At 35.9% G+C, this 24817-nt stretch overlaps 3 protein-coding genes across 4 annotated transcripts; all 3 read right to left on the reverse strand.

Annotated features, from left to right (window-relative positions):
* Window positions 1-127: 127 nt before the first annotated feature.
* irgq2 (immunity-related GTPase family, q2) lies at window positions 128-2599 on the reverse strand. Its single transcript, XM_032557702.1, has one exon. It carries the CDS (start codon window positions 2597-2599, stop codon window positions 1460-1462), a length of 1140 nt encoding a protein of 379 aa, XP_032413593.1. The 3' UTR covers window positions 128-1459.
* A 1805-nt stretch (window positions 2600-4404) lies between these two features.
* LOC116716807 (hemicentin-1-like) lies at window positions 4405-11452 on the reverse strand. Of its 2 annotated transcripts, XM_032557667.1 has the most exons (11): window positions 11321-11452; window positions 10922-11059; window positions 9618-9920; window positions 9120-9371; window positions 8783-9046; window positions 7676-7942; window positions 7255-7512; window positions 6395-6670; window positions 6199-6310; window positions 5851-5911; window positions 4405-5695 (listed from the first exon to the last, which is right to left on the reverse strand). In XM_032557667.1, the coding sequence occupies exons 2-11, from the start codon at window positions 10968-10970 to the stop codon at window positions 5369-5371; spliced, it is 2169 nt and encodes a 722-aa protein (XP_032413558.1). In that variant the 5' UTR covers window positions 10971-11059; window positions 11321-11452; the 3' UTR covers window positions 4405-5368. The 2 variants fall into 2 exon arrangements, with proteins under 2 accessions (XP_032413558.1, XP_032413559.1); XM_032557668.1 differs by lacking the exon at window positions 10922-11059 and having other exon boundaries at window positions 11321-11407.
* Window positions 11453-12184: 732 nt separating this feature from the next.
* LOC116716816 (myelin-associated glycoprotein-like) lies at window positions 12185-17838 on the reverse strand. Its single transcript, XM_032557681.1, has 9 exons — window positions 17769-17838; window positions 17524-17591; window positions 16955-17341; window positions 16537-16851; window positions 15231-15518; window positions 15126-15152; window positions 14827-14962; window positions 13904-13970; window positions 12185-13300 (listed from the first exon to the last, which is right to left on the reverse strand). The coding sequence occupies exons 2-9, from the start codon at window positions 17564-17566 to the stop codon at window positions 12782-12784; spliced, it is 1782 nt and encodes a 593-aa protein (XP_032413572.1). The 5' UTR covers window positions 17567-17591; window positions 17769-17838; the 3' UTR covers window positions 12185-12781.
* Window positions 17839-24817: the final 6979 nt, after the last annotated feature.

The following is a 24817-nucleotide window of genomic DNA, read 5'->3' on the forward strand; positions in this document are numbered from 1 at the left end:
ATTGATCTTGCAGACAAGTCAAAATGCTTATTTTGAAATTATTCCAGTACAATGCAGCAATGTAAAAATGAAACACATTAACACAATGTTTTTTCTTTATGATGACATTTTAATATTGTTGCTGGCATCAAAGTCACACCATGTGTCAGAAAAAACAAAACAAAGTTAACATTGGATAACTTTATTGCTTCATCTAACTTAACCAGCTGAACTTATTTGAACCAATTAAGTTCAAATAGTTATGTTCAACCGAATGAACTTAATTAAATTGGTTATTAAGTTCTGCCAAATTGCAAAGAGACCCATGGAGTAAGTATTGAATGCATGATGAAAAACTGCAAAATAGCACAGAAAGTTAAACAGAAGACATATAGCAGTATTTACACACCAATCTTGCTTCCTTATGCCAGTTAATTTTGGTTTGGTTTAGCTGCAGGTAGTACAAATACTGTTTATGTGGCTCATACACACTGATACACTGGATACAGATATATTTTTAAATGTCTGAATTTTTCTGTGAACCTCATCAGGGCCATAAGAACACAATTTCAATTTGAATGAAACAATCCTGTTACGGAAGATGACAAAAAACAAGCATATAAATATATAAATAAGAAAAGTTGCCCATGTGCCGTAGCTCACTCCCAGGGCTTCAGAAACTTGAATTAAAGGTTTTTCATAAAAGCATTTAATTATACATAATTGTAAATGTCTCTTTGCATAGTCAATGTGTAAGACTTCACTGCTGAACAAAGAAAAAGAATGCTGAAGCTTTTTCATGTTTGCTATTAGAGCAGGCAAAGAAATGCTAGGAATAGTTAATCAGTTGAGAGTATAAATATGATTAAGCTGAATTCTGGACATCACTGCACACAGCACACCACAGAGGACTCATAAAGCACCATACCAACAATAAAGTCTGGAAGTCAGAACATCATGCTGTGTGCCGGATGTGACAGAACAATACGAATCTGAAGATGAAGCAAGGGCAGATCTTTCAGCAAGACAAACATGGAGCTTGAAGAACTTTTTATTGGTGTCATAAAAGTATATAAAAGCTGTTAGAATCATTCAACTGGAATCAAAGAAGAAAAGTCAGAACACCTTAAAAGTTCAAAAATTCAATTATGCAATTAGTTTTGCCACATGGGAGAGATTCTGATGCTGTCTTTACAAAAAGGCTATTCTATTATGTACTAAATTCATTTCAGAACACATTCAATATTTATAACCTGTGCTATTTCAGTTTGACATAATTCATGGTATAATTTATTTGGATTTATTTATATGTTTGGATTATCTCGGTAACATCTGATGTGAATTTAATGTCATATATACTCACTACGAACAACATTGAAGTGTTCAATACCTATCCGTTGATCCATAAATAATAGCCTTAAACATAAAAGTGAAATTACATTGCGTAGAAACAGGAATAGACATACACAGGTGTTTGTTTTTATTTCCCCCCTCCCAAAGCAGCTGCCACTATCTTCTCAGCATCAGCAGCCATTTCATCAATAGCACCATTTAAAGCTTGCAACATCGCAGTGAAGGAGCGGCTGGCTGAACGAGCATGTCTAGGCAATGCCATTTCCACTAACTTTGACGAAACTGTAGCCAAGTCCTTCTCAGCTGCTGCAAGCCTTTTTTTAACTTCCACCTTAGTGACCTCCACTGACAACACACAAGTTCTCAGCTCTTTAAGTCTTGCTGGCTCCAGGTGCCGCTGTCGAGCCAGTCGCTCGACCGATTCATCATCCACGCACAGAGATAACTGGGCTTTTGTCAAAATCCGCACAGCAATGCTTGAGTCCACCATGGATGCCACAAGGGGAACAGGAATGGCTGACACCCCGCCAGATAGGGAGGCCGCTGCCCATATGAGTGCTTTAAATGCCTCCTTTTTCTTGGTGACCATTGTTAATGTGAGTGTCGGTAAAGCCAGCAGAAGGGCATGAGCTCGGATCTCAGGAAGGTCTGTGGCCATGTATGCCAGGAGGTCAGGAAAGTCAAATTTCTCAAGATTGGAAGGTTTAACCAGAAAAACTTTAGGTTGTTTTACACCCTGTGATTTTAGTACTTCTAAACTGGCTTTCCTCTTTTCTTCCAGGCTCTCATCTGAGTTTTTTACAGAAGTTAAGAGAAGAAAGTACACTGTTTGTTGCTGCAGAGAAAGAGCCTCCAAAAAGACATCCACACTGTTGGGTTGTATTATTTGTGTGAATGTCATAAAAACAGCATTATAACGAAGGAACTTATATCTGTTCATGTATCCCTCTGGTTCAAATGGGGATGTGGCTGGGACAGGTGGTAGGTCCCAAAGTCGGAAGTCAGGGTGTTTCGGATGTGGGTAGCCATCTATGTCCTCTGGTTCAACAGGAGATTGAGAAGGGGCTGAACCGTCATCTTCAGGCCCAAGGCCACGAAGGGAGTTCATGAAGGAGACTTTTTCTTCTCCACGGTCCCCCACAACAGCTAGGTTTATCCTACTGATGAGAAGATCTTCCATGGCCTCCTTTACATCAGATAACTTGTTGTTCTCCATTGACTCTTTGAGAGTTTCAATCAGGTTTAGGCCTTTGAAGACATCTGCCATTCCTGTGAGAAAATGAGGATGGATATTACATTAAGGTAATTGACATTATTTCGATCAGAAAGTCTCACATTGATATTTAATTAATAAAATCTGCAGTTGATAGTGCTGTGTACCCTTTTAGATGAACCTTCTTAAACCACTCTTGATGAGAAGTAAAGGTATCTTTCCACACTACATTGCTCAGATGATAATTCGTGAGGTAAATAAAACATATCTCCAAACCTCAGATATGGAACAGTACCCAGAGGCATTTGATCGTAGGACCGTCTGTCACCTTCAGTGACATTTCATTTATTGCAAATTGGACTGTTTTTGTGTTTATTGTAATTTAAAGCTAACAAGTGAAATATGCTAATTCTCTTAAAAAATACACGCCATTGTTGAGAAACAATGAGTGGACGTATTAAACTGTGACAATCTGCCACCTTCAGCAGACATTTCATTTATTGCAAATAGGACGTTAGCTTGCAGACTGTGTTTGATGCAGGGTCAGTACATTTTGTAATTTACAGTAATATATTTTTGGCGAATTAATGTTCAACTTAAACTGAATAAGATGCTTCTGGATAAACAACTCATTAATTTTTATAATTAGGACTTTAAGAACAACAGTTTTTTGGGGGGCAAGCTTCTACTACAGGATGCAGTTCCACATTATCCTGTAGCATAAACACTCTGAAAACAATGAAATCATGAAGTTGATTTTAAAGATTTTGCAAAGTTTGCAAATTCTTAATCCTCTTGACCTTCAACATGTTGCTGTTCATTCATAGAAATGGTTTGAGCCTCACAAAGTCTATGTGACAAACAGCCTGCACAATAACACATTGAAAACAAAAGTACCTAATTTTATGTCTTAAAAATTTCACACACTTACCTGACTGTTGGAAGCAGCAACAACTCCGTGGATTTAATTAGCTATCGGTGCTGATTCCTTCTGCAGGACTGCAGCACCTGACTGATCTATTTAAAGTGTTCGTCCAGCTAGTGGAACGTTCTAATCCTACTGGCTCAGCCTTAATCCTGTATCAGGTAAATCCAATACATGCATACTGTGTATGCACATAATACTTACCTGAAGCCACATCCCCACCTAAAAAAGTAAGACCCATTAATTTTTTTATTTATTTTTTTTTTAATTTTGAAGGAGGGCAGAAATGTTGGAAAAATGTTATGCATGTGAGGTGACCAGTCTTTTGGGCCCTGGAATTATCCAGAATTACATTTTTTATTGGTGTCCTGCCTGCAAATTGATATTGTTTTTCAACATAAATATATCCTTTACTATATGCTCTCTTACCTCTGAGGTAATAGAGGTAATTTGTTTTTTTTTGTTTTTTTATCATGTCTTCTGGTTCTGACACACCTTGTTCCAAGATGCTGTCTGCTTCTTCACCTGGGAAGATCTGGTCCTGGGGTTCTCTGCTCCTTCACTAATAAATGCTCTCCCCACCATATCAGTTTATGTATGTGGCTATGCATAGGTAGGCTTGCAGTTGTGGAGTACTCTTTCCATTGTTAGCTGATGGATGAGCAGTCTTTCTTGAGGAGCTCAGAGTTAGGGATGTTTTACACTCTAATCGAGCTTTATGTCTCTCCACAACTTTATTTTTGGCCTGTATGGTGTCTTAGTTGGTCTTCATAATGCTGCTTGCTCGCTGAAGCTCTCTGAGGCCACAGAACAGCTCAATTTATATTGAGATTAAATCACACAAGTAATATTTGTGTTTACATATTAAGTGGATTTTGGAGGAATTGTTTGTCCTGAATTCATTGTAGGGGTGAAAGAATTAGAAGACACTAACAACGTTTTCAGACATTTTATTTGTGTAATTTCTTCCCACATCACTAATAGGTTTCATACATCTTGCTTGTCTATGATTAAATAAAATAAATGAAGCTTGCAAATTTTACATTACTATGTACAATAGCCTTTATGCAAAGCACTCTATATGAAATGTGATTTATTGTGCAAATGAAGGCATTTTCTCAGCAGGTTGCAGATACTTAGGCACTACAAATTCTCACTGGTAAGCACAAATTTAAGGAAACATGGTATTTATTTACAAAATTACCAGAATGTCTAATAGCCGCGTTTCTTTCACAGGTAAGTGAACAAGGCCCTTAGTTAGGATAAGTATTGGTTTCATTGTATCACACAGTCACTCAATTGTAATGAGTTCTATCTACACTACTCTGCACATAGGAACTGCAAGAACATGTTGACTCCCAATCTATGCAACAGTGTACAGTCAGTGTAATATAGCTGGTAGAATAAGGTAAAACATAGAGCACTTTAAAAGTATTTTCTTTGTACAAAATATTTCTACTGGGGTTATTCTCTAAAAGAATTTTAATTTCTGCTGCAATGTTTAAACCTGAGCAATTATAAGCAATCTTTTCGTTTAGCTAAGACAAACAAACTGAAAAAAAACAAAACTTTTTTCAGTCTTACAATAAAGAGGAACAATGTTATGGGGACATGCACTGCTGTTCAAAAACCTTTTAACGGACTCAGCCCAGTTTCACTTTGTTCCTAAAGAGGAACTCCACATGCAAAACACATCTGACACCTGCCTGCTTTACCAGAAGTCACTTTACCATCTTTCAGCACCGTGGTTTCTTGCTAACTTAAATATCCAACAGTTTGGATTGTGAATATTTTATATTTCTTTCTAGAATTTTTGTTTTATGTTCAAGATAGTTGATGCATAAATACAGTCAACTCCAGTGATGTTTTCATCTTCAATATGCTAAAGTTAATGAGTCTTACATTTGATCCTTCAGCTTTGTCACATTGGAATAAACTGCTACAGTCTCACTCTCTTCAGCCTCTGGCACACAGAGTTTCATCTCCTGATCTTCTTCTCGCCCTTCTCCCTCTTCCATCTTGCTTTTTTTTTTGGGATTAATCTTAGCATACTCTGTGACTTCTTTCTGTGGTTTCTTCTCTGAAGGGCTTGCAATGTCTTGTTTGATCAACAAATGAATATCAGAATATTCTATATCTGATGTTCCAGCTTCTGGGCCACTGGATCCTCCAGCTGTCCCTCTGGCCAGAATGGGCTCATAATCCACTGTGTGACCACCGTTTGTCTATGTAAAGCATAAAAAGAATTTAAGCTGAAGGTGCAACATTTTAAGCAATATTAAATGAGCTGACATAACTCAAGACCTTTAATACTTTCTGATCACAACCACCAGATGTCACTAAACTCACTGTGATTGAGTTGCCTAATAATGTGAATTACCTCTTGAGTCATTACCATCTCTATAGTCTCAGATGTACTTCCACGAGACTTGTGCTTTTTCCTACAGAAAAAAAAGAAATAAACAGCAATAGTTATTACAATACAATTGGCGTGGAACTTAAAATCATATCTATGATTAAGAAATATTTAGTTTTCTTGTTTTAATTTAGTTCTATCCTGTTCAATTAATTTAATAAAAGACTTCTATCATCACCAATGAGCATTAAAATTGTTATCTACAAATCTTTCTAGTAGAACACTTAAAAAAATTGGTGATCTCGTTCAGTGACACATTCTTACATTTGGATACATAAGCAAAAATCTCTAAGCAGTAAATTAAAAGTTTACCTGCAGCACAGCCACAATAAGGAGAAAATAAATGCTGAAACTAACACCCCAATCAAAAAGGGAATTATTGTGCCCATCTGTGTGAAAGTCCGTAGATAGTTTACGATGTGTCCTGCAACAAGGGATAAATTACTACAACAAAAACATCTATGTGGACGGATTTAAAGATTTGCACATTTTTAGGAAATCCACTAACCATCTTCCACCTCATTTCTGGAAAGATTCCTTCTTGTTTTCCCATTTGTATTACTGCTGATACAAACAGCAGAAATATTGGAGACGCCTTTCATATTTATGGAGACGGTGCTTGTGACCGTGTGGTTTGACACAACAGTGTTGATGGAGTAGTCGACGTGATTCTCCAACGATTCCCATGTAATTGTGGGTGAAGGAAAGCCTTGACTGATGCACACACAGGTCAGGACATCCTGCTGAGACTTACAGCCAGACTTATCTAGGATCTGAGGTTGCGCTGCAGGGAGACAGAATCATGGTTAAAAAAAATCCAAAAACAATCATGCTGCATAAGATGACAATTAGTATTGGATAGAATTAATTGGAAAAGTTGAATAGTTTCACACATCTAATTTCAATATGTTATCAAAAGGAAATTAAGTGTGATAAATTACATTAAACCATACACTAAGTTTTCCCCATATTTATGTAAATGTTTTTTTTCTTTATGTTTGGAAGAGGTAAGATTTTCTTTATATTCTAACATAGATTTTCAAAATCTTGTTTTTCAGGGTTTTCTTTTTTTAATAGATTTGATTGTTTTTAATCCTTTATAAAATATAAAGCTGATTCCCTTATTATTAATGAAGGGTGAGCGGCTATCTCGCACATCTTTTACGTTTTATGAAGTTTTTGCAGAATGGACATGTGGCAGAAATTTAAGATGTGAGAAGTTCTAACCTTCTAGGTGAAACCCATAATTAACAAAAACTAATTCATAGATCTGTCAAATGAAGAGCCTGTTTTATTTTAAGTGGGTAAGCTTTTAAAAGATTAAAAGAGAAACAAATGGAATTAGAGGAAAAATCGTTATATTCTCACTTTTCACTTTGATGTGAACTTCTTCGGTAAAGCTGATATTCAGATGTTCTGATGTGCAAATGTACAATCCTCTGTCTTCAGCTGTCGCGTTAAAAATAAGAAGTGTGGCTGACCCAGTGTCATTTTTCAACACTGTGCTTGATCTAGATTTGGTCCAGGTGATTAAAGAAAGAGGCCAACTATCGAAGCTGCAGGTCAGATTCAGAACATGGCCTTCTGTAACAACAATGTCTCCAGTTATTTTAGGCCTCCTCCGATCTGTAAAATGAGATTTTGTACAGTTTATGAAAAATTAGGGTGAACTGTTCAGAGAATGCAAAATTTAGTTAGAATATGTGGAAGATGTTATTTAACATATTTTGATTTATCAAGTGAAAATGCTTCCAGGTCAGTCAGTCAAACATCACTATTAGGTACTTACATGTAACAGTAACATTTATGTCTTGGATTTGTGAGGTCAGAAATTTTGTAGTACAGAAATACTGTCCAGAGTTGCTTATTGTCACATTTTGAATGATGAGGGAGGATGTTCCAACTTTAATTCCAGTTTCATTGGTCAGGGTTTTGTTCGTGCCGAGTTTTGTCCAGGTGATCAGAAGAGGATGGAAGCTCTCAACACTGCAGGTCAGATTCAGAGCACTTCCCTCTCTAACAGTTGGTTCTCCTGTGATCTTCATTTCCCATGCATCTTTAAAAACAAAGCTGTCTCAGGTGAAATTTTAAAATTTCTTTTAAAAACACACACTGAAAAGAGGCATAGAGTTTGATTTTTTTTATCCAAGAAAACAATGGAAACTTACTTTTCACTATTACATCCACCTTCTCTGTTAGGTTGTTGTTCAGATGTTTTGCTATACAGAAATACTTCCCAGAATTCTCAGCTGTTACTTTAGGAACTACTAGAGTGGATCTGCTGATGTCTAACTAAGTTTCATTAATCAGGGGTTTGTCTCTGCCACTTTTAGTCCACATTATTGTGGACTAAAAGTCAGGTTGAGAGTGTCGCCCTCTTTTAACATTGTTTCTCCAGTGATTTTAAGTTTCTTCTCATCTTTAAAACTAAATTTAATGCAGTTCAAAAATAACTAAACAACAGATATTGAATCCCTTTTCTAAAAAAAAGGGATTTTTGCTGAGATGGTCACAAGTAATTTTTCCAAATCCAAGTTAATGTCTGAAGTATCTAATGACTGACATTAACATTGTCCCTCATGTTTATGGCATCCAGTCTACAACTATAACACTGTCTTTCTGTAGGTTTTGGATTGATTTTATGTTCTGGTTTATCCTTAGGCCTAAACAATAGCAACATTTAGCAATTATCTTTTTCATAATGTTTCACTTAAAAAACATTGGACTTCTAAGTCTGAAACGCAAGTAGGCATTACTGGGATAATGCCTACTACCTCTCTCAGTACAAAAGTAGAAAGTGCTATCAATAAGATAATAATCACTTATTCATGAGTTGTGACACTTATAAATTCATGTAATATCACAGAAATATTGAAAGATTTTGCTGAGTACTTACTTATCACAGTAATGTTAATGTCTTGCTCCAAGGTTTTGTTCAGATGGTTTGCATAACAAAAATACTGCCCAGAATTCTGTTTAGTCACGTTATGAATCACAAGAGTTGACGTTCCATATTTAGTTTCATTGTTTAGAGTTTTGTTGAGGCCACGTTTAGACCATGTGATGACAGATAGAGGAAAGCTGTCGACAGTGCAGGTCAGATTGAGACTTTCATCTTGTTTAATTGTAGATTTGCCACTGATTGTTGGAGTCTTTACATCTTCAAAATACAAGGCAGAAAAGTTAAGAAACAACCGCTTCAGAGGAAAATATTTAATAACATGTAAACTCACATCGCACTGCTATGTCCACCGTTAGATTCCTGTCCTGGTTCTGTGCTGTACAAATGTAATGACCAGAATCCTTTCCTGTCACATTGCTCATGAAGAGGGTGGCTGCTCCAGTGCCATTGGTGATGCTTGTGTTGGAGCCAAGTTTGGTCCAGATGAGGACAGTTTGAGGAAAACTATCAAAACAGCAGGTCAGATTCAGAGTGTCACCATCCTTAAGGGTTTTCTCACCACTGATTTGTAATTTCTTCACATCTGCAACAAGATATCAAGAGAATTACTGAACAAATTTAAACAAAATAAAATATTTTACAAAATTCAGTATGGAATTAGATCTTGTGCATAAGTCACTTTTTAAAAAGTCAAATGCAAGAAAAAGAGCAAAATCTAAGATTGCTTGAAACAATAATCTAATCATAGAAATCCTCAAAGAAAAAAGTTTTAGCTGAGCTTCAGAAACAGTGAAAAGAAAAGTAAAATAAAGAGGCGTGTTTTACTCACAGGTTACACTGAGAACTTTTGTCACATTCGCTGCTATGTTATTTGGGCAGGTGACCTGGCAGGTGACGGCAGAGCCATGATGTTTGGCTGAAGGCGCAAATGTCACTGTTGAGTTTTGTGTTTGAGATTCTGTCACATTATTTATGTTTAAGGAATTGTTCTCCATGGACCTGGTCCATTTCCATACAAAGAGAGGAGTTTCTCTGTTAGAGCAGAGGTCAGCGATGCAAGTCAGAGTGGTTTCTTGTCCTTCTGTCAGCAGTGGAATCATCAGTGTGGGCTTTCCACTCATTCCTAAAGAGGCTGAAACATAGAACACTATACTTTGGAAAGGGGATACTGTAAACAAGAAAGCAAAGAGCAAGAACTAATGTAGTCATTTATTTTGCTGAATGATGCAAATATGAAGTAAATAGATTTTTGATGTCATTGAAACTTCTTTATTAATGTAGTTGCTTCTCTTGTGTTGTCACTCAGATGTTCCTTAGAGCATTTTTCTGTAGTCAGGCAGGCAAAAAACTAAAACTTCCCCCTCACTTTGTAAATTTCCGTGTTCTGTGTTCTCACAACACACACAGACAAATGTTTTTACTCTGATGTCACCAAGCAATGAATAGTTACAGTACATGAGTTATTCAGTCACTTCTTAATGGTGCCCAACATAATGGGGTAACAGTCCCATTTCTACCCCCTAACTTTACCCATATTTTCTATTGGGGACTGGTGAAGACTGCAGAAAAGGCCAGTTCGAGCCAAAGTGTCTTTTTAAGCATTCTGACAACAAAGGATTACGAATCATCAAAGTGTTATGCAAAGAATTGTAAAAAAACACTACATAGGGAGAAACAACAGAGCAAAAATAAAATGGCTTTTAAAACATAACAAAAATATATAATATTACCAAAAGTATAGTATCATTCCTCCACAACATTAATTTCAGGTGTTCTAATCACTTCCATGGCCAAAGGTGTAATCAAACACCTGGACATGCAGACTGCCTCTACTAACATTATGAAGCAAAACCATATACATTAAGATTTGGATGTTACTCAACTTCATATACAGTACATGTGACATCTGATGAGCAAACACTTTTGATCGTGCAGTGTATTTGTTTGACACGGAAATGTTACTGTATGCAACACCCACATACTTTTTTTAGTCACGTCACATTAATAGCTTTAGTTAAAATGAATGGAAACTGGACAAGAGAGACTAGAGTATTCAAAAAGGCATTGTGGATTTAATGAGTTAAGTTTATTTACTTTTAGTAAAAGAAAGTTCTTTTAAAATATGCTTTATACCTGAGCTGGAACTGATGAAGAGTAAAATTACCCAGGTGAGAATAAACATCTTGATTTAGTCCAGTCACTCTTTGGGTGAAGACGATTTTTTTTCTTGCATATTCAAAGATGATCAAACTGAATCAGGAACAGCCACACCTGTCAACACAGTTGTTCATACAGGATGTTCATGTACTTCACACAGATCTTTGAAAATTTGACTGCACCAGTCCCACAGGAATTAATGCAAGCACCCAAAAACTCCCCTGTAACAGCTCCAAATTTCACATTTATGGGTATTATTCATTCCCCATGAAATAATTTCTAATTTACCCAGCACATGATGGTTAACATTTTAAAAATGTCAACAAACATTTAATTAACTTGATCTAGAAAGACGCTATAAACATTGTCTTTTACCTGCATGCATTGTCTTCTGCATTTCTCTCTCTGGTTATTTTTAATGTGTGACTCTTTCTTTACTTCCCCTGCCTCTTCCTTCTTTTGGTATGCACCCTTGTTGCCTAATCTCGCCTTCCTTCTCACTAACTACCCAGACATACAGTAACAAACTTAACTTATAGCGTTTTCCTTTCATGCATCTGACTTCAAACAATTATTACAAGAAGAATAGCAAAGTCTTTTATTGTAGTTTGTAGGAAAGGGAAGTTACTTTGCTCTGAAGGAACTTACACGAACACATACGCGTATAAATAAACAAAGAGGAAACTAGTCATCTTGAGGCACCAACAGTGTAGTACTCTTTCTCATTTCCTTCAAAATAGATTTTAAAAAATGTGCATAGCACTAAGTGCTATAAATGATTGAGTGTTTTTTTTTCCCAGCAGTAAGGGTGTGAAAAAAAACCCTGTACATCGATGAATGCACTCATTATATGGAAATTAAAACCCAGTTTTCATCTTGAGGAAGGTTTAGGTTTCATATGGTGCAATATCTACAGCTACTGTTCACAGAGAAGTTACTGTTGAATATTTCTGTACTTCCCCAAAGGACTATATTTGTCCATTTCTTTCTATATTTCACATTCTACCTAAGAGTAGAAGGGTTACAGTTTGTAAATTTACACACATTCAAAAAAAAGAGTCTCACATAAGAAGTGTGAATGTTAGAGCAAACCTCTTGAGTCAAAGTTTCAAGACTCAAGAAACTTGAGTCTTGAAACTGCTCTAATGCAGCAGATGTTTTTTATACCACTATTTCATCTCTTACATGCCCAAAAAGGGAAGTAGGTTTTGTTCAAGAAAATTGCATCCTACAAAGCAATGAAGTGTAACGTCTCAGTTTATTGCAACAAAAGTGTACATGCAACAAAGGTATTGCCTAAAGAAAGACACATTTTATTTCAGATGATACTCTATACATAGTAAATATAACACACATAATAGCTTGTCAAAATATATTTTTTGGTGAAAAAATACTACTTAAAAGTATTTGTTTTGTAAAAAGAAGCTTGACTGGAACCTGACGTGCATTTATTTTTGCTTTGTGAAGATAATACACCAGGCAGCCATATACTATAACCTGAAACATTGTTATATACTGTAACTTTCCATTCTTCAGCTTGATCATCTTCGACTAGTCAGAGGACGAATTAGGTGCTGAAGTTGTTGAAATGCAAACTGTCAAAGGATTCAAGCTTTTTTCTGATTTGCCTTCATCCTACCGTTTCTTTTGTACAAGCTCAAATTTTTTTTGTTCAAGAGCTCATTACATATTCACCCACCTTCTTGCTTTACTTGTTCTAAATATAAGCAAAAATGCAAGAAATGCCTCTCCCATGCAAATCTGTCTACTATAAAGAGGTACGCTTTTTAAACTGATGTACAGTGTTCAGTTCTCATCCATGACTTAATTTTTGTATTAATAAAGTGGGTCAGTCTCTCCTACTAACTCTTCAGCCACCACAATCTGTTTTGCCTCCTCCTGATGCTCCATCATCACCTCCGTCTCATCATTTCCCTCCAACATTTCGCAGTCCATTCCTTCGTTTTCTTGTGCCTCCTCCATTTCCCCTCTCATGATCTCAGCATATTCAGTCTCTTTCGTATCCTCCTTCTCTTTGGCATCTGCAGGATTCTTCGTTTTCAGTGCAGAGAAGTCAAGGTCCGAGTACACAGTTTCCTTTGGTGACATATCTGAGTCTGTCAAGTCCCCAGGAAGCTCCTCTCCACATTCTGCAGCTGCTTGGTTCTGGATGCCATCATCCTGGAAGACTAGGGTCCCATCATCCTGGAAGACTAGGGCGCCATCATCCTGGAAGACTAGGGTCGCATCATCCTGGAAGACTAGGGTCGCATCATCCTGGAAGACTAGGGCGCCATCATCCTGTATGTCGAGGATACCATTATTCTCTACGTGACGTACCTCATTATCCCAAACCTATCGTAAAATGTAAGAATTAAACATGTCAGATAATAGTCAGAAAATCACTGTCCAAAGACAATGTATAATGTGAAGATGAGTGAAGATGAAGTAACAAGTCAAACATATTTCCAGAACATTCTCTACTGAAGTTCCAAATCAAGGTTTAGCTTGCTGGTAATGTTATTGTAAGATGGCCTTTGTAAAGTTTTATAAAAGTGGAAAGTTTAGTTTCTTCATCACCTTTGATGAGAATCCCACAACACTCTACTGATTTGACAAAACAGCTGATTTTGGTTAAACTGCTTTAGGCAGGAAGGCTTATCGTGCTACTATACAGCTAGATACACTGACCATTTTAATTTTATAATGTAGTATATGGAAATCTGTCTGAACAATTTTTATAAAACTCTTTTTTTATTACAAGAGAGCATTGTATATGATTTTTAATGTAAACATATGATTAATATTGCTGTAAATTAGATATTAAAATGATAAAATTGGATTACTGTCAATACAGTCAAAACTAATATCTTCATTATTTTACTATCTGTTCTGATAAATCCTGGAAGTAAATTGCCCAACATTCTGCCATGTTTAAAAATGAATAGGTCAAAGTACCTTGAGAACAACATCAGTGTTTACCAGTTCCAGCTCATCAGTAAGATGAGAGCTCTTCTTTTTGTTCCTAAAAACCAATCAAAATAAAAGAAAGTTAATACATTATTTGACCGGTCAGCCACAGTAGATGGTAAATGGCCATTCACACACACACACACACACGCACACACACCCACACGCATTCACACACTGATGGTGATGAGCTACTGGATTGTAGCCGCAGCTGCCCTAGGGCACGCTGGCTGCCATGCACTGCCACCAATGGTCCCTCTAACCCTCACGCAAAGGCAAGGTGGCTCAAGGTACAAAAGAAGGACACAGCAGAGACGGATGGAGCTGGGCTCGAACCAGCAACCCGCCAATTACAGAACAAAATCCCACCATCTCCACCAACGCCCCCATAAATGACAGTTCAGTTACGTTGCTTTTCATCAGCAAAGGGTAGTTACCATAGGATTTTCTTTCCTTCAGAGGGTAGTAGGTCATCAAAAAAAAACACAAAAATAAAAACTAGAAAGTGTAATATATTTGTTTAGATTGAGCAAATCATTTGCCTGCTGCACATTAATAAGGCATGTTATGTTAATTATTATGTTGAAGTTTCTTCTATCTACATCTTAATGATGAATAAAAGTATAATTATAAACAACAAATAAGACCAATAATAAAGACAAAAGACAAAAAAACAAAAGCAGAACTGTCACATTATAATCTGAAAAGTATTCATTTATAAGGCAGTATAAATCATTTCTCAAAATTAGTTTAATGACTGCAGTTGAAAAGTGCAACTAAATTATAAAAAAATAACTCTTGATGTTTGGAGGATTTATTTTTAGGAGACATATAAAAGAAGGAAGTAATAAAATTTATTGGCAGAAAAACTTTGACTAGTTATGTAAATGTTTAAGAAAAACACATACTACCTGTGGCATTTTGTCGCAAGGCAAGCAATCAAGGTTGTAATCAATGATCCGGTCAGAAATCCAACCCCAAAAACAATCAGGACAGAAATCATCTTTTCTTTAAAAAGTTCTACCAAATGACTAAAAATATTTAGTTCTGCAGGAGAGAAAGAAAAAAATCAGAGTAAAATAAATTTAATTTTATTAATAATACATAACCTAAATTAAATATTTAGGTTATATTGTAGTTACTATTGTAGTTATTACAATACATTGTAATAACTACAATATATTGTAGTTATTTTGTAGCATTTACTTACTTGATTTGTCAGGAATATCTACGACTTCTAAGATTGGAGTAAAAAAATGTAATGTTATATACAAGTTTCCAGTTTAATTTACAGAATCTGTTTGAAAAGACTTACCTGAATTTCTTGTCCGATTTACTTCTGAGATGGAAAAGCTTTCTTTAGTTTCACCAATATTATTACTGCTGACACACTCAACAGTCTTGTCCATAAATTGCTCTAAAGACACAGTCATGTTACTTGTAACTGAGAGCGCTGAGCGATTGGTTGACAGGCTGTACTCAAAGATTTTGTTCAACAGCGGCCAAGTGATGTTTGGTGAAGGAAACCCTTCACTGATACAAACACAGGTCAGGAGATTTGACTGAATCTGACAGCCAGAGCTGTTGCTGATCCTGGGAGAAACTGTCAACACAGAGAAAAAAGTTAGCATTTCTGAATCGAAAACGAAGTGGATTGAACAGACAGCTACTCATCTTGTACTTTTAGCTGTTATTTTAGCATTATTGTTGACATATGTGATTCAACATCCATAATTTTCTGCTATCAAACTAAGCATTTTTGAAAAATACTGGATCCTTAATTTTAAGTCAATTTTCTCTATCTAACGTAAACCTTTTGACCAAGATTTAAAAACAGTAAACCTGTCACTACTGCAGGTTTCAGTTACGTTTTCATTTAAAAACACATAAACATGCAACTTCAACAACACACATTTACAATAATCTTTGAAGGCAGCTCAAAACTTGGGTACCATGATCAATAATCAACCGACCCTTAACGCCCATGTTGCCTTTGTTACTCGATTGTTCCACTTCACATTGTTAAATAAAGGAAAAGTCATGCTGTTCAGGCATATCTGTCTACCTTTGAGAAACTAGTAAAATCTCAGCTCTTCAGAGAACATATTCTTCCCTTGCAACTAACCTGTAGTACTCTATTCCTCCTACTGCATTTCTTTATATGCCTGCACTCTATTTCTACACTGCCACCTCTGACAGAACCTGACTGTTTATTCTTCTCAATAGCTTATTGTTACTGTTGACTGCATGGTTATATTCTCATTTGTAAGTCTCTTTCGATAAAAGTGTCTGCCAAAATGATAAATATAGACATAAACATTTGGAATTTTATAGATAACAGGTTACAGAATCACAAGGCAGAATCTTATGTCTAAATGCTTCAGAAATTTTTATCAAACAATCGCAATGAAAAAAATAAATTTTTACTCAAATCTATTTATCTTGTATGATATTAAATATTTCCAAGATGGGAAACAATAATTTTATTCTGGTTCATTATATGAACCAAGTTAATTTCAGCATCAGGATCTCTATGATTTACTTATTTATTTTGTTTTATAAAACAATTTTTCTTAAGTAAATTTTAAAGTGAAAAAGTAAAATGTTACATTAATACTCACAGCTCGTGTTAAGAGTTTTCTCTTTTGATGTGTTGCCAGGAAAGCCGACCCTGCAGGTAACGTTCATACTGTGATGTTCAGATGAGGCTTTAAAAGTCAGGCTTGAGGTGTGGCTCTGTGAGGCATCCATCATATTAATCAAGAATTCAGTGTTATTGACTATGATTGTGAGATTGTCCGTCTTTCCTGCTTTTTGGTAGGTCCAGGTGAACTGAGGTTTAAATCCAGAGCAGACAGCAGGAACAGAACAGGTCAAAGTGATGTACCTTTTGTTCTTCAGAGGGGCGATCTCTAAAGTGATATTTCTTTCCTGAACTGTTTGAAGAATAGAAATGAAAGGTAGTTGGTGAGAAGTTACAATATCCTGGAAATGGGAATGAGACCTACTTTAATTTATTTTAACTGTTTTCTTGTATACCTTCAATAGTAATGTTTGCTTCAGAAAGATATGTGCAGCCGTTTGCAGCTTCAGCTTTGACTTGATAAACTCCAGTGTCTGTAGTTGTAAGGTTTGTGATGATGATGCTGCAGTTCTTCTTCTTTAGATCAGGCTCCAGGATAGTCACTCGCCCTAAAATTTTAGAGTCAACTGTACTATTGTTGCTTGAGTTAAATATTGCCAAGTTACATTCTCCAGATTGGCCATTTTTGCACCAAGCAAAGCTGGTGACAGCTTTATTTTCTAATGAACATTCTAAAACAACATATTGTCCAGCTGCTGCTGTTTGGTTTGTTGGTTTTAGAGGAAGAGTGAATGTTTTGTCCTCGCATGTCTTGTTATCGCTTTGTACTAAACCTGGCATGCCTAGAGGAAACAGAAAAACAGCAACAAAAAACGTTTATAGTGAATAAAGCAAAGCTTTTGGATAAGACAGAAAGGTGCTACTTTCATAAATTCTTTGCATGTAGATTTTTTCTTCAGATAAACAAGGAGCCTCAGATGACCAAATAGTAATATCAAAAACATTTAAACATTGTTTCTTTTACCTGTTGTACTACAGAGCAGAGTTACCCAAATCAGAGCAAGCATCTTGTCAATATAAGCCAGTTTGTTCCTGGAAAGAACAGATTCTATTACTGAGCTTCAACAAAAAGAAGTTAGGACACAAAATTAATATTTTGATGAAACTGGTTCAGAAACCCCTTCATGCTTCATTTTAAAAATAACATTAGGACATCACAACAGAGTCATTATAAGAATCAGAGAAAATATGTTGAAAATGAGATCTTACCTTATTCTTGCTGAATCTTTAGCTTGTTTCCCCTTCACTGACCTCTGCTTTCTGCTTTCTGCTTTCTCTCTGAACTGACTCTTATTCTCTTCCTCCTCCTTTTATACTTATTTCTATTTTACATTACAGGAAGTCCCTCTGCACATCACTGCTTCTTAGTTCCTCCCAAAAACAAACTTGCTTTTGCTACAATGCCACAGGCAGTTGTGAGGTGATTTGAATCGCAGGTGTGCAGGTCGAGCTCTGTGAGGTTGGGATGTGAACATCGACTTCCAGGGACGTTGTCATCCTCCTACTGGCCACAAACAGGAATTATTTCAAGTGATAATTTGAAACTGACTGGATGAAGACAGAGAACTTATTTTTTAAAATTTAAGATGACAACAAATATTGCCCCTATTATCATGTTATTAATTGAACACTTTACTATGTATTGTGCATAGAATCAGTGAATCTTCAATCAGTAAGAATCTTTGAATTTAAAGTAGCATATATACAACAACTATTGGTTATTTCAGTGCAGCTGCTTTCTCTGTCAAGGTTTTCTCTAATTGCTTTCATCTTTAATCTCTAATCTGTTTTCTCTAATTATTCTCCTCACACTGCCTAAAATGGCAATATGTCATCTCATGAATCACTTCCTGCCCCAAAAGGCCTCTTGTAAACAACTATTTAAAGCTGCAGAATATAACTTTCACAAAAATAAGTTTTACAAATATTTCTTACATATTTGGTCAAACTGTCATCATGCTACTATTATAAGTCTGCAAAAATGCACAGCTCCTTGACAAAAACACTCAGAGCCAGGAGAAAGGTCATAGTGCTGCCAGTCACTTTCACGTACGTGCTGTTCAATGTGCTAATAGTGGCAAAACAACTTGCCATTATGTAGGAAACTTTATGTATGGCCATGCTATCTAGCCTTAGCATTTATGGCAGGCTATGTTGTGATGAATCGGCTATAACGTAGCATAACGGTGATTGACAGTGCTAAAACCCTCCTCTTGGCTCTGAGAGAACACTGGAAGAAGGCAGAGGCACAAGAGTTTTTTCACAGATTCTGTCTTATATTAAACGTGACATATTAATAATTGCAACAAATATGTAAACATATTTTTCACAAAAGTTGCATACTGCAGCTTTAAAAACTAAACAGGTTTTCCTTTGACAGACAGATACATAGGTGGCTGAAAGCAAGAGAGCATTTATTTAACAATAGAAATAACAGTGGACTGATAGCTTTAACATGCAGTAGACGTCATGTATAGGTGCCAAAGGTTTGTTAATTTTAAGTTAAGCATGTCTTTAGTTTATTCTTTCTCAAATCTGAGATTGCTCTGAGTTTCTTACTGAGCTTCTTTTACCTTCCTCCCAGGTCAGGAAACGTTGTCTGGACAAGCTTTTGATTTCCCTTTTTTGACCAAACACTCAGAATCCGAACCCTTTTCACTAAAAATTATTTTAATTACCGGTAGTTTGATTCAGTCCTCGTGATTTCTGATAAAGCTTGCATATTTTCACAGTTTGATTTTAAGAGTGTAAGTATCTAGTTCAACAACCTTTGCATTTTGTTTAGTTATCAATCCATCATCTATGCTCACATGTCTATGCAGCTTGTGTGGGGCTAGTGCCCCAATGGTCACTAAGCAAGACCCAAGGCTTACCACTCTGTCTTCGAACTTAAAGAGCTCATTCAACCTAACAGTCATGTTTTTGGCCTGTGGGAGTGCCAGAATGTGTGCAGAACCCTTGTATGCATAGGAGTAACATGCAAACTCCACATTAAGTCCACAGGCTGTGATTCAAAACCAGGATTTTCTTACTAGGAGGCAATAGCATTCCCAACTGTGCCACCTGCAGCCCACTTATTAATTCATTTATTTATCTGTTTCTATGATCATAACAGGTTGCTAATTGTTATGAGTCTCCAAGTGCATTAATACTAGCATCACCTAAAAACAAATAAGTCAAACACTAATGAACATACTTTATAACAAATATTTTTCCAAACAATGAAACAGTTCCATTTTTATTTAAAAATTCTCCTGGTGGACAACATTATTACACAGTTGTATATGAGCAATAAGAGTAAATTTGTGCTCTAGTGTGAAATAATGAAAAAAATGCATTAAGCTTACTTTTTCATGCACCACATGACATTTTCTGTGTGTCATCTGTAAAATAAAATGATCAAAAATCCACCTCATACAACCTAATAATTCATAAAGATGGACATCGGGACAAATTCAATGTGCAAGACATTTCTAGAATAACTTCTGTATGTTGTGAAAGTCCACATTTTCACTACCAGTAACTATTTTAGTTTTAACATCACTTTTCCTATGCAACCCAGATCAAATCTAAACTCCCATTTCCTTTTTCTGTTAGTGTCGTAATGATGGTTGTGGAAGACTTTTTTTCTATTAACATAGGAACACACAAACAGATTACTCTGCAGCTCAACTAAATTCAGGCAATTGAGAATCTTGGAAACAAAATTTCATGGGAGAAGGATGTTGAACAGTTTTTATGTTAATTGCTTCATTTTTCTTCATTATATGAGACACTGACTCCAGAGCTGCTTAGCACGTTCAGTAATGGCGATTAGAAACAATTAAGATTTAGCAGAATTAAAAATGAACTTTTTGCACCCATTTCATCTGTTATTTGATATTGCTGATTCATCTGAAAGTACATTTTTATGTTATGTATATTCTACATGTATCTGGAGATAAGTTGTTCTCCAGTAATATCACTAAACAGGGCTCTTTTAAAAAGTTTTAATAAGTATTTTTTGTCATAACAGCAGTATCATTTTCTGATAAGGATGAGTTCCTCTTTTTTTTACAAGGGCAATATTGGACAGTTGAAACCATAATACGAGAACAAAGTTTGCATTGCAATGCATACTAACTGAATAACTTATCTGAATCAGAAATGTATCAAATGTGAAAAAAAATTGCTTCCTAAAACAGGGAATGCATGAAATACTCAAAAAGAACTGTAGCTCTCTGTGGGTTTTTGAGCAGTATGACTATTTTTTCATCCATCCATTGTCTTTGTTCACTTATCCATGTAGGGTTGCAGTGGGGCAGGTGTCTTGCTCCAACAGCCATTGGCTGAAATGCTGCATACACCTAGGACAGGTTGCCAGTCCATCACAGAGATACACAGAGACATAGAGGACCAACAACCATACGTGCACACACTTATAAGATCAGTTTAAAATATGCATGTGATCTAAGAGTCATGCTTTTGGACCGTGGGAGGAAGCTAGAGTAACCACAAATAGTTCACACATGTACAGGGAGAAAATGCAAACCTCTTGCAGAAATACTTTCTTGCTGCAAGGCAACAACACAACCAACTGCCCCACTGTGCAGCTTTATATTTTAACAGCTAGTTTATAGAAATATTAATAGATAAAACCTGAAAATATATAAATTAATCAAAATCTTTACCCATTACATTCTATAGTGGAACAACACATGCTTACTGACAATAGAACGAAATGTTTGAACCAAATATTGGGCTCTGAAAGGACAACAAAAACAGAGAAATAGCTTCTTTAAACCATGTAAATGTTGAAATGGACTACACTTGGTTATCTAACCACAAAGCACCACAATGGCCATATTAAGAAATCAGGCAAGAGAGTTAAATGTCAAAGCAGAGGTAACAAGTAGTGGTTTAGCTGTGAAAATGGGCCTCCTATGTCAGAGTCTTGTATGCCTGTGAGGTTTTCTTTTGTTTTCCCATTACGATGGCAACTTAAACATACGACACTGATGTTCTTGTGCCTTTTAGAGGTGTGGTGGCTGTTTGTCACCATGTTAATGACAGAGTACATGAGGTGCTTTGCAGACACGTTTGAGAACACAAAGCTTTGATATTTGAAATCCCTTTGTTGGTGTAACATAGTTAATGTATAGAATTCCACTTGTCATTACTTCCAAGTTTGGGTCCATGTGTAATGGGTGAAACAGCACCCCCTCCTGGTGGTTGGTAGTGTTAAATATAGTGAACACAGACATCTCGTTGCCTAGGACAGGTTCACGAGAAATGGGCGCGAGGTATGTTCACTGAGTTTAACGCTCTGGTAAAATGTTATGTTAGCTTGATGCTAACATGAAATGCTATTCCTCGTAAGTTGCTGTACCCACTGTGATGAACCTGATTCCTGATCAGTCCATATTCTGTTCCGTACAGGTACATATTGTTTTACTTCATTGTATTTCTGTCTAATATTAATGTATTAAATATGGCTGTTGGCCAGTTCATGAGAAATGGGCGGGAGGTGCTGTACCTGCTGTGATGAACCTGATTCCTGATCAGTCCATATTCTGTTCCGTACAGATAAACATCATTTCATCTCATCCTGTCTCCTGGCCCTTATTCACACAACGCAGAACTGATTTGAACTGAGCTAGTACCCGATCACGATTATCGAGGTTACATTGGCTTATCCAGCATTTTACTAAGAAACATTTCCACTGGGATAATATTCGGTCTTCATGATGAGGGGGGCACATTTTTAACTCCGCCAATCAGACTCTACCAATCAGACATCTACTGCTATACCAGTTGGATTTCAAATGATTTGAAGTCTTCTTTTGTCGCTAGGTGACAACACAGATTATTTTGAATGAGTATATTTTAAGGACAAAGAGAAAAAGAGCAAAACAAGGATCATGCAAATAAAATTCTACATTTTTTGGCAGCCTTTACAAAGAGTTGCACATGTGAGTGCTGGGCCTCAGGGCTCACAGGACTTCATGTTTTAGATCTGTCTCTGCTCCAGTAAACCGGATCCAAGTGATTGCTTTTGCCTTGTCAGCATGCCATAATATACTGCAGAAGTGTGTTAATAATGATCTATTCTTTGAGGTTTGTGGCAGGAACGAAGCACTTAAACACATAGGACAGCGGGACCTGATGACCAGGGTTGAGAAACCCTAGCATAGATTACTAAAACATTGTGCACACTTAAATGGAAGAACCAGCATATGTTTCATACATGTGGATGTGCCATCACTCTTGACTTGATGCATAAATTCCAAATGTTTCCCTTTGCATAGCCCCTGTTAAAATGGAATTGAATATTTCTGGGGATTTCAATATGCAAGTAGTTTCAAGTAACCCTGGATGTTTGACTTTTGGACTGTTGCAAAGATTTTATTCCATTGTCCCTGGATATCCATCCAAATTTACCAACACAATTAAAAAAGAAGGAATCTATTCTGTATTCTTAAGAAAAAAATATTTAGAATAACAAGACTTTTTTTTTTCTTTCAAACCCTTTAGATTTTCTGCTTAAGTTTGAATGCAAAAAGGTTCTTTGTAACATAAGTCTGTATGTTCTCAGAAGAGGCACCATTTCAATATGTCAGTTCTGTGTGAATACTAAATAAAACTTTAAGACATTTTTCTAGAAGCACAGCCCTAAACATATTCGCCATTTTGCCCACATTAAACGTTCAATCCTTGCGCATGCAAAGAAAAAAAAAAAAGAATCACCATTTATAAAAGAATTAGAAATATCACATTATGTATGACAAAAAAAAAGATCATTCTTAGCAACCTTTCAGATAAGAATAGTTTCTGCATAATTTGGGGTTGAGCCAGTATCCTACAAACTCTGATGCATGAACAAAAAGCCCACAGCCTTCTGTTTTAATAGATCCTTCATAAGATAGATAAGATAAGATAAGATAAAATCTTTATTGTCATTGTCACAAGAACAACGAAATTTAAAAAGTGCCATCAGTCAGTGCATATGCTTAAAAACAAAAAAAATAACTGTCTCACAATTCACACACAATGTAAGAAATAACAAATAACTGATAAAATAAACAAAACAACAACTAATAAATAAGAATAGCCACATTCTCACATACATCATTCATGATGATTCTTGTATTCTTATCTCTTTCCATTTGTAATTAATGCACTTTCTGTTAAACAGGGAGCTTATTTTTTACTTGGTAAAAAGAGATCATTTCCTGTTATCTACAGGAAATGATTGTTTTGGACTCAGTCGCCACATAAAAACAAGTTCAAGTTTGTTTCATTTTCTATAGTGCAACCTACAGCAGTCATAATTTTGTAAAACTGATAAAATGTAAAAATAAACTGATGTATAGAACATTAATTTTGAGACAAAGGGGGGAATTTTTTTAAAACTGTGTAATTAAATTTAATTTTAATACACAAGTCTCTTGTTACCATAGGTAAAAATCATATTTCAATCACATATTACTAACATGCTGATTTCTGTAATCAGCATGTTAGTATGCATGTTATTTATTGGCAATGAATATTATAGAACATTATAATGTCTTATGGTGCACATTTTACAGCCTAAACAACTACAAATTGCATTAGAGATGACGTTCCTCTGTTTTCCTGCAGAAGTGGTAGAATGTAATTTTGTATCTTATGTTCTTTCTTATATTTAGTCCATACTTTAAGAGACGGTGGAAAACTTTCTACACTGAAGTTTAAATTAAGAGCTCCAGGTACCTTCACTCTGGTATCATTGGTAATTTTAGCTTCTCTTGTATTTCATTTTAGCTTTTTTTAGAAGGTAGAAGAAGATGTTAGGTGTTTCCACCTAGCTTTTGAAGCTGAGTTTATATACAGATTCAGTCTCCTCTGTGGGTATGCTATAAGTAAATCTAACTTTACAAGTGATGTTAATGTTGTTGTTTTAACTTAATAGGTTAAACGTCAGTGTTGTTGAGCTGTATCTCTGTAGAAACTGTCAGATTTTCAGTTTGTAAAGTAGTACATTTTCCTGTAATGTTTGACAAAATGGCCTCCCTCTCCACATCCATCTTATGCTAAACAATCTCCCCGAACTCAAAGGTCAGTGTGGCAAATCAATTGAGTAATCGTCAGTGTGGGTTTCTGATTGAAACCAATGCATTAAATATTAAATGATTGTTTCTTACGGCTGAAACAAACACCTATTTTGACAGATTTTAAAATGTGAGTAAGTGTGAGTAAACTTGGATTTTGTGAGCATATGTTGCAGTTTCTGAAAGCTC

Source organism: Xiphophorus hellerii, chromosome 3 (genome assembly GCF_003331165.1).
Source record: "Xiphophorus hellerii strain 12219 chromosome 3, Xiphophorus_hellerii-4.1, whole genome shotgun sequence".
NCBI lineage: Eukaryota > Metazoa > Chordata > Actinopteri > Cyprinodontiformes > Poeciliidae > Xiphophorus > Xiphophorus hellerii.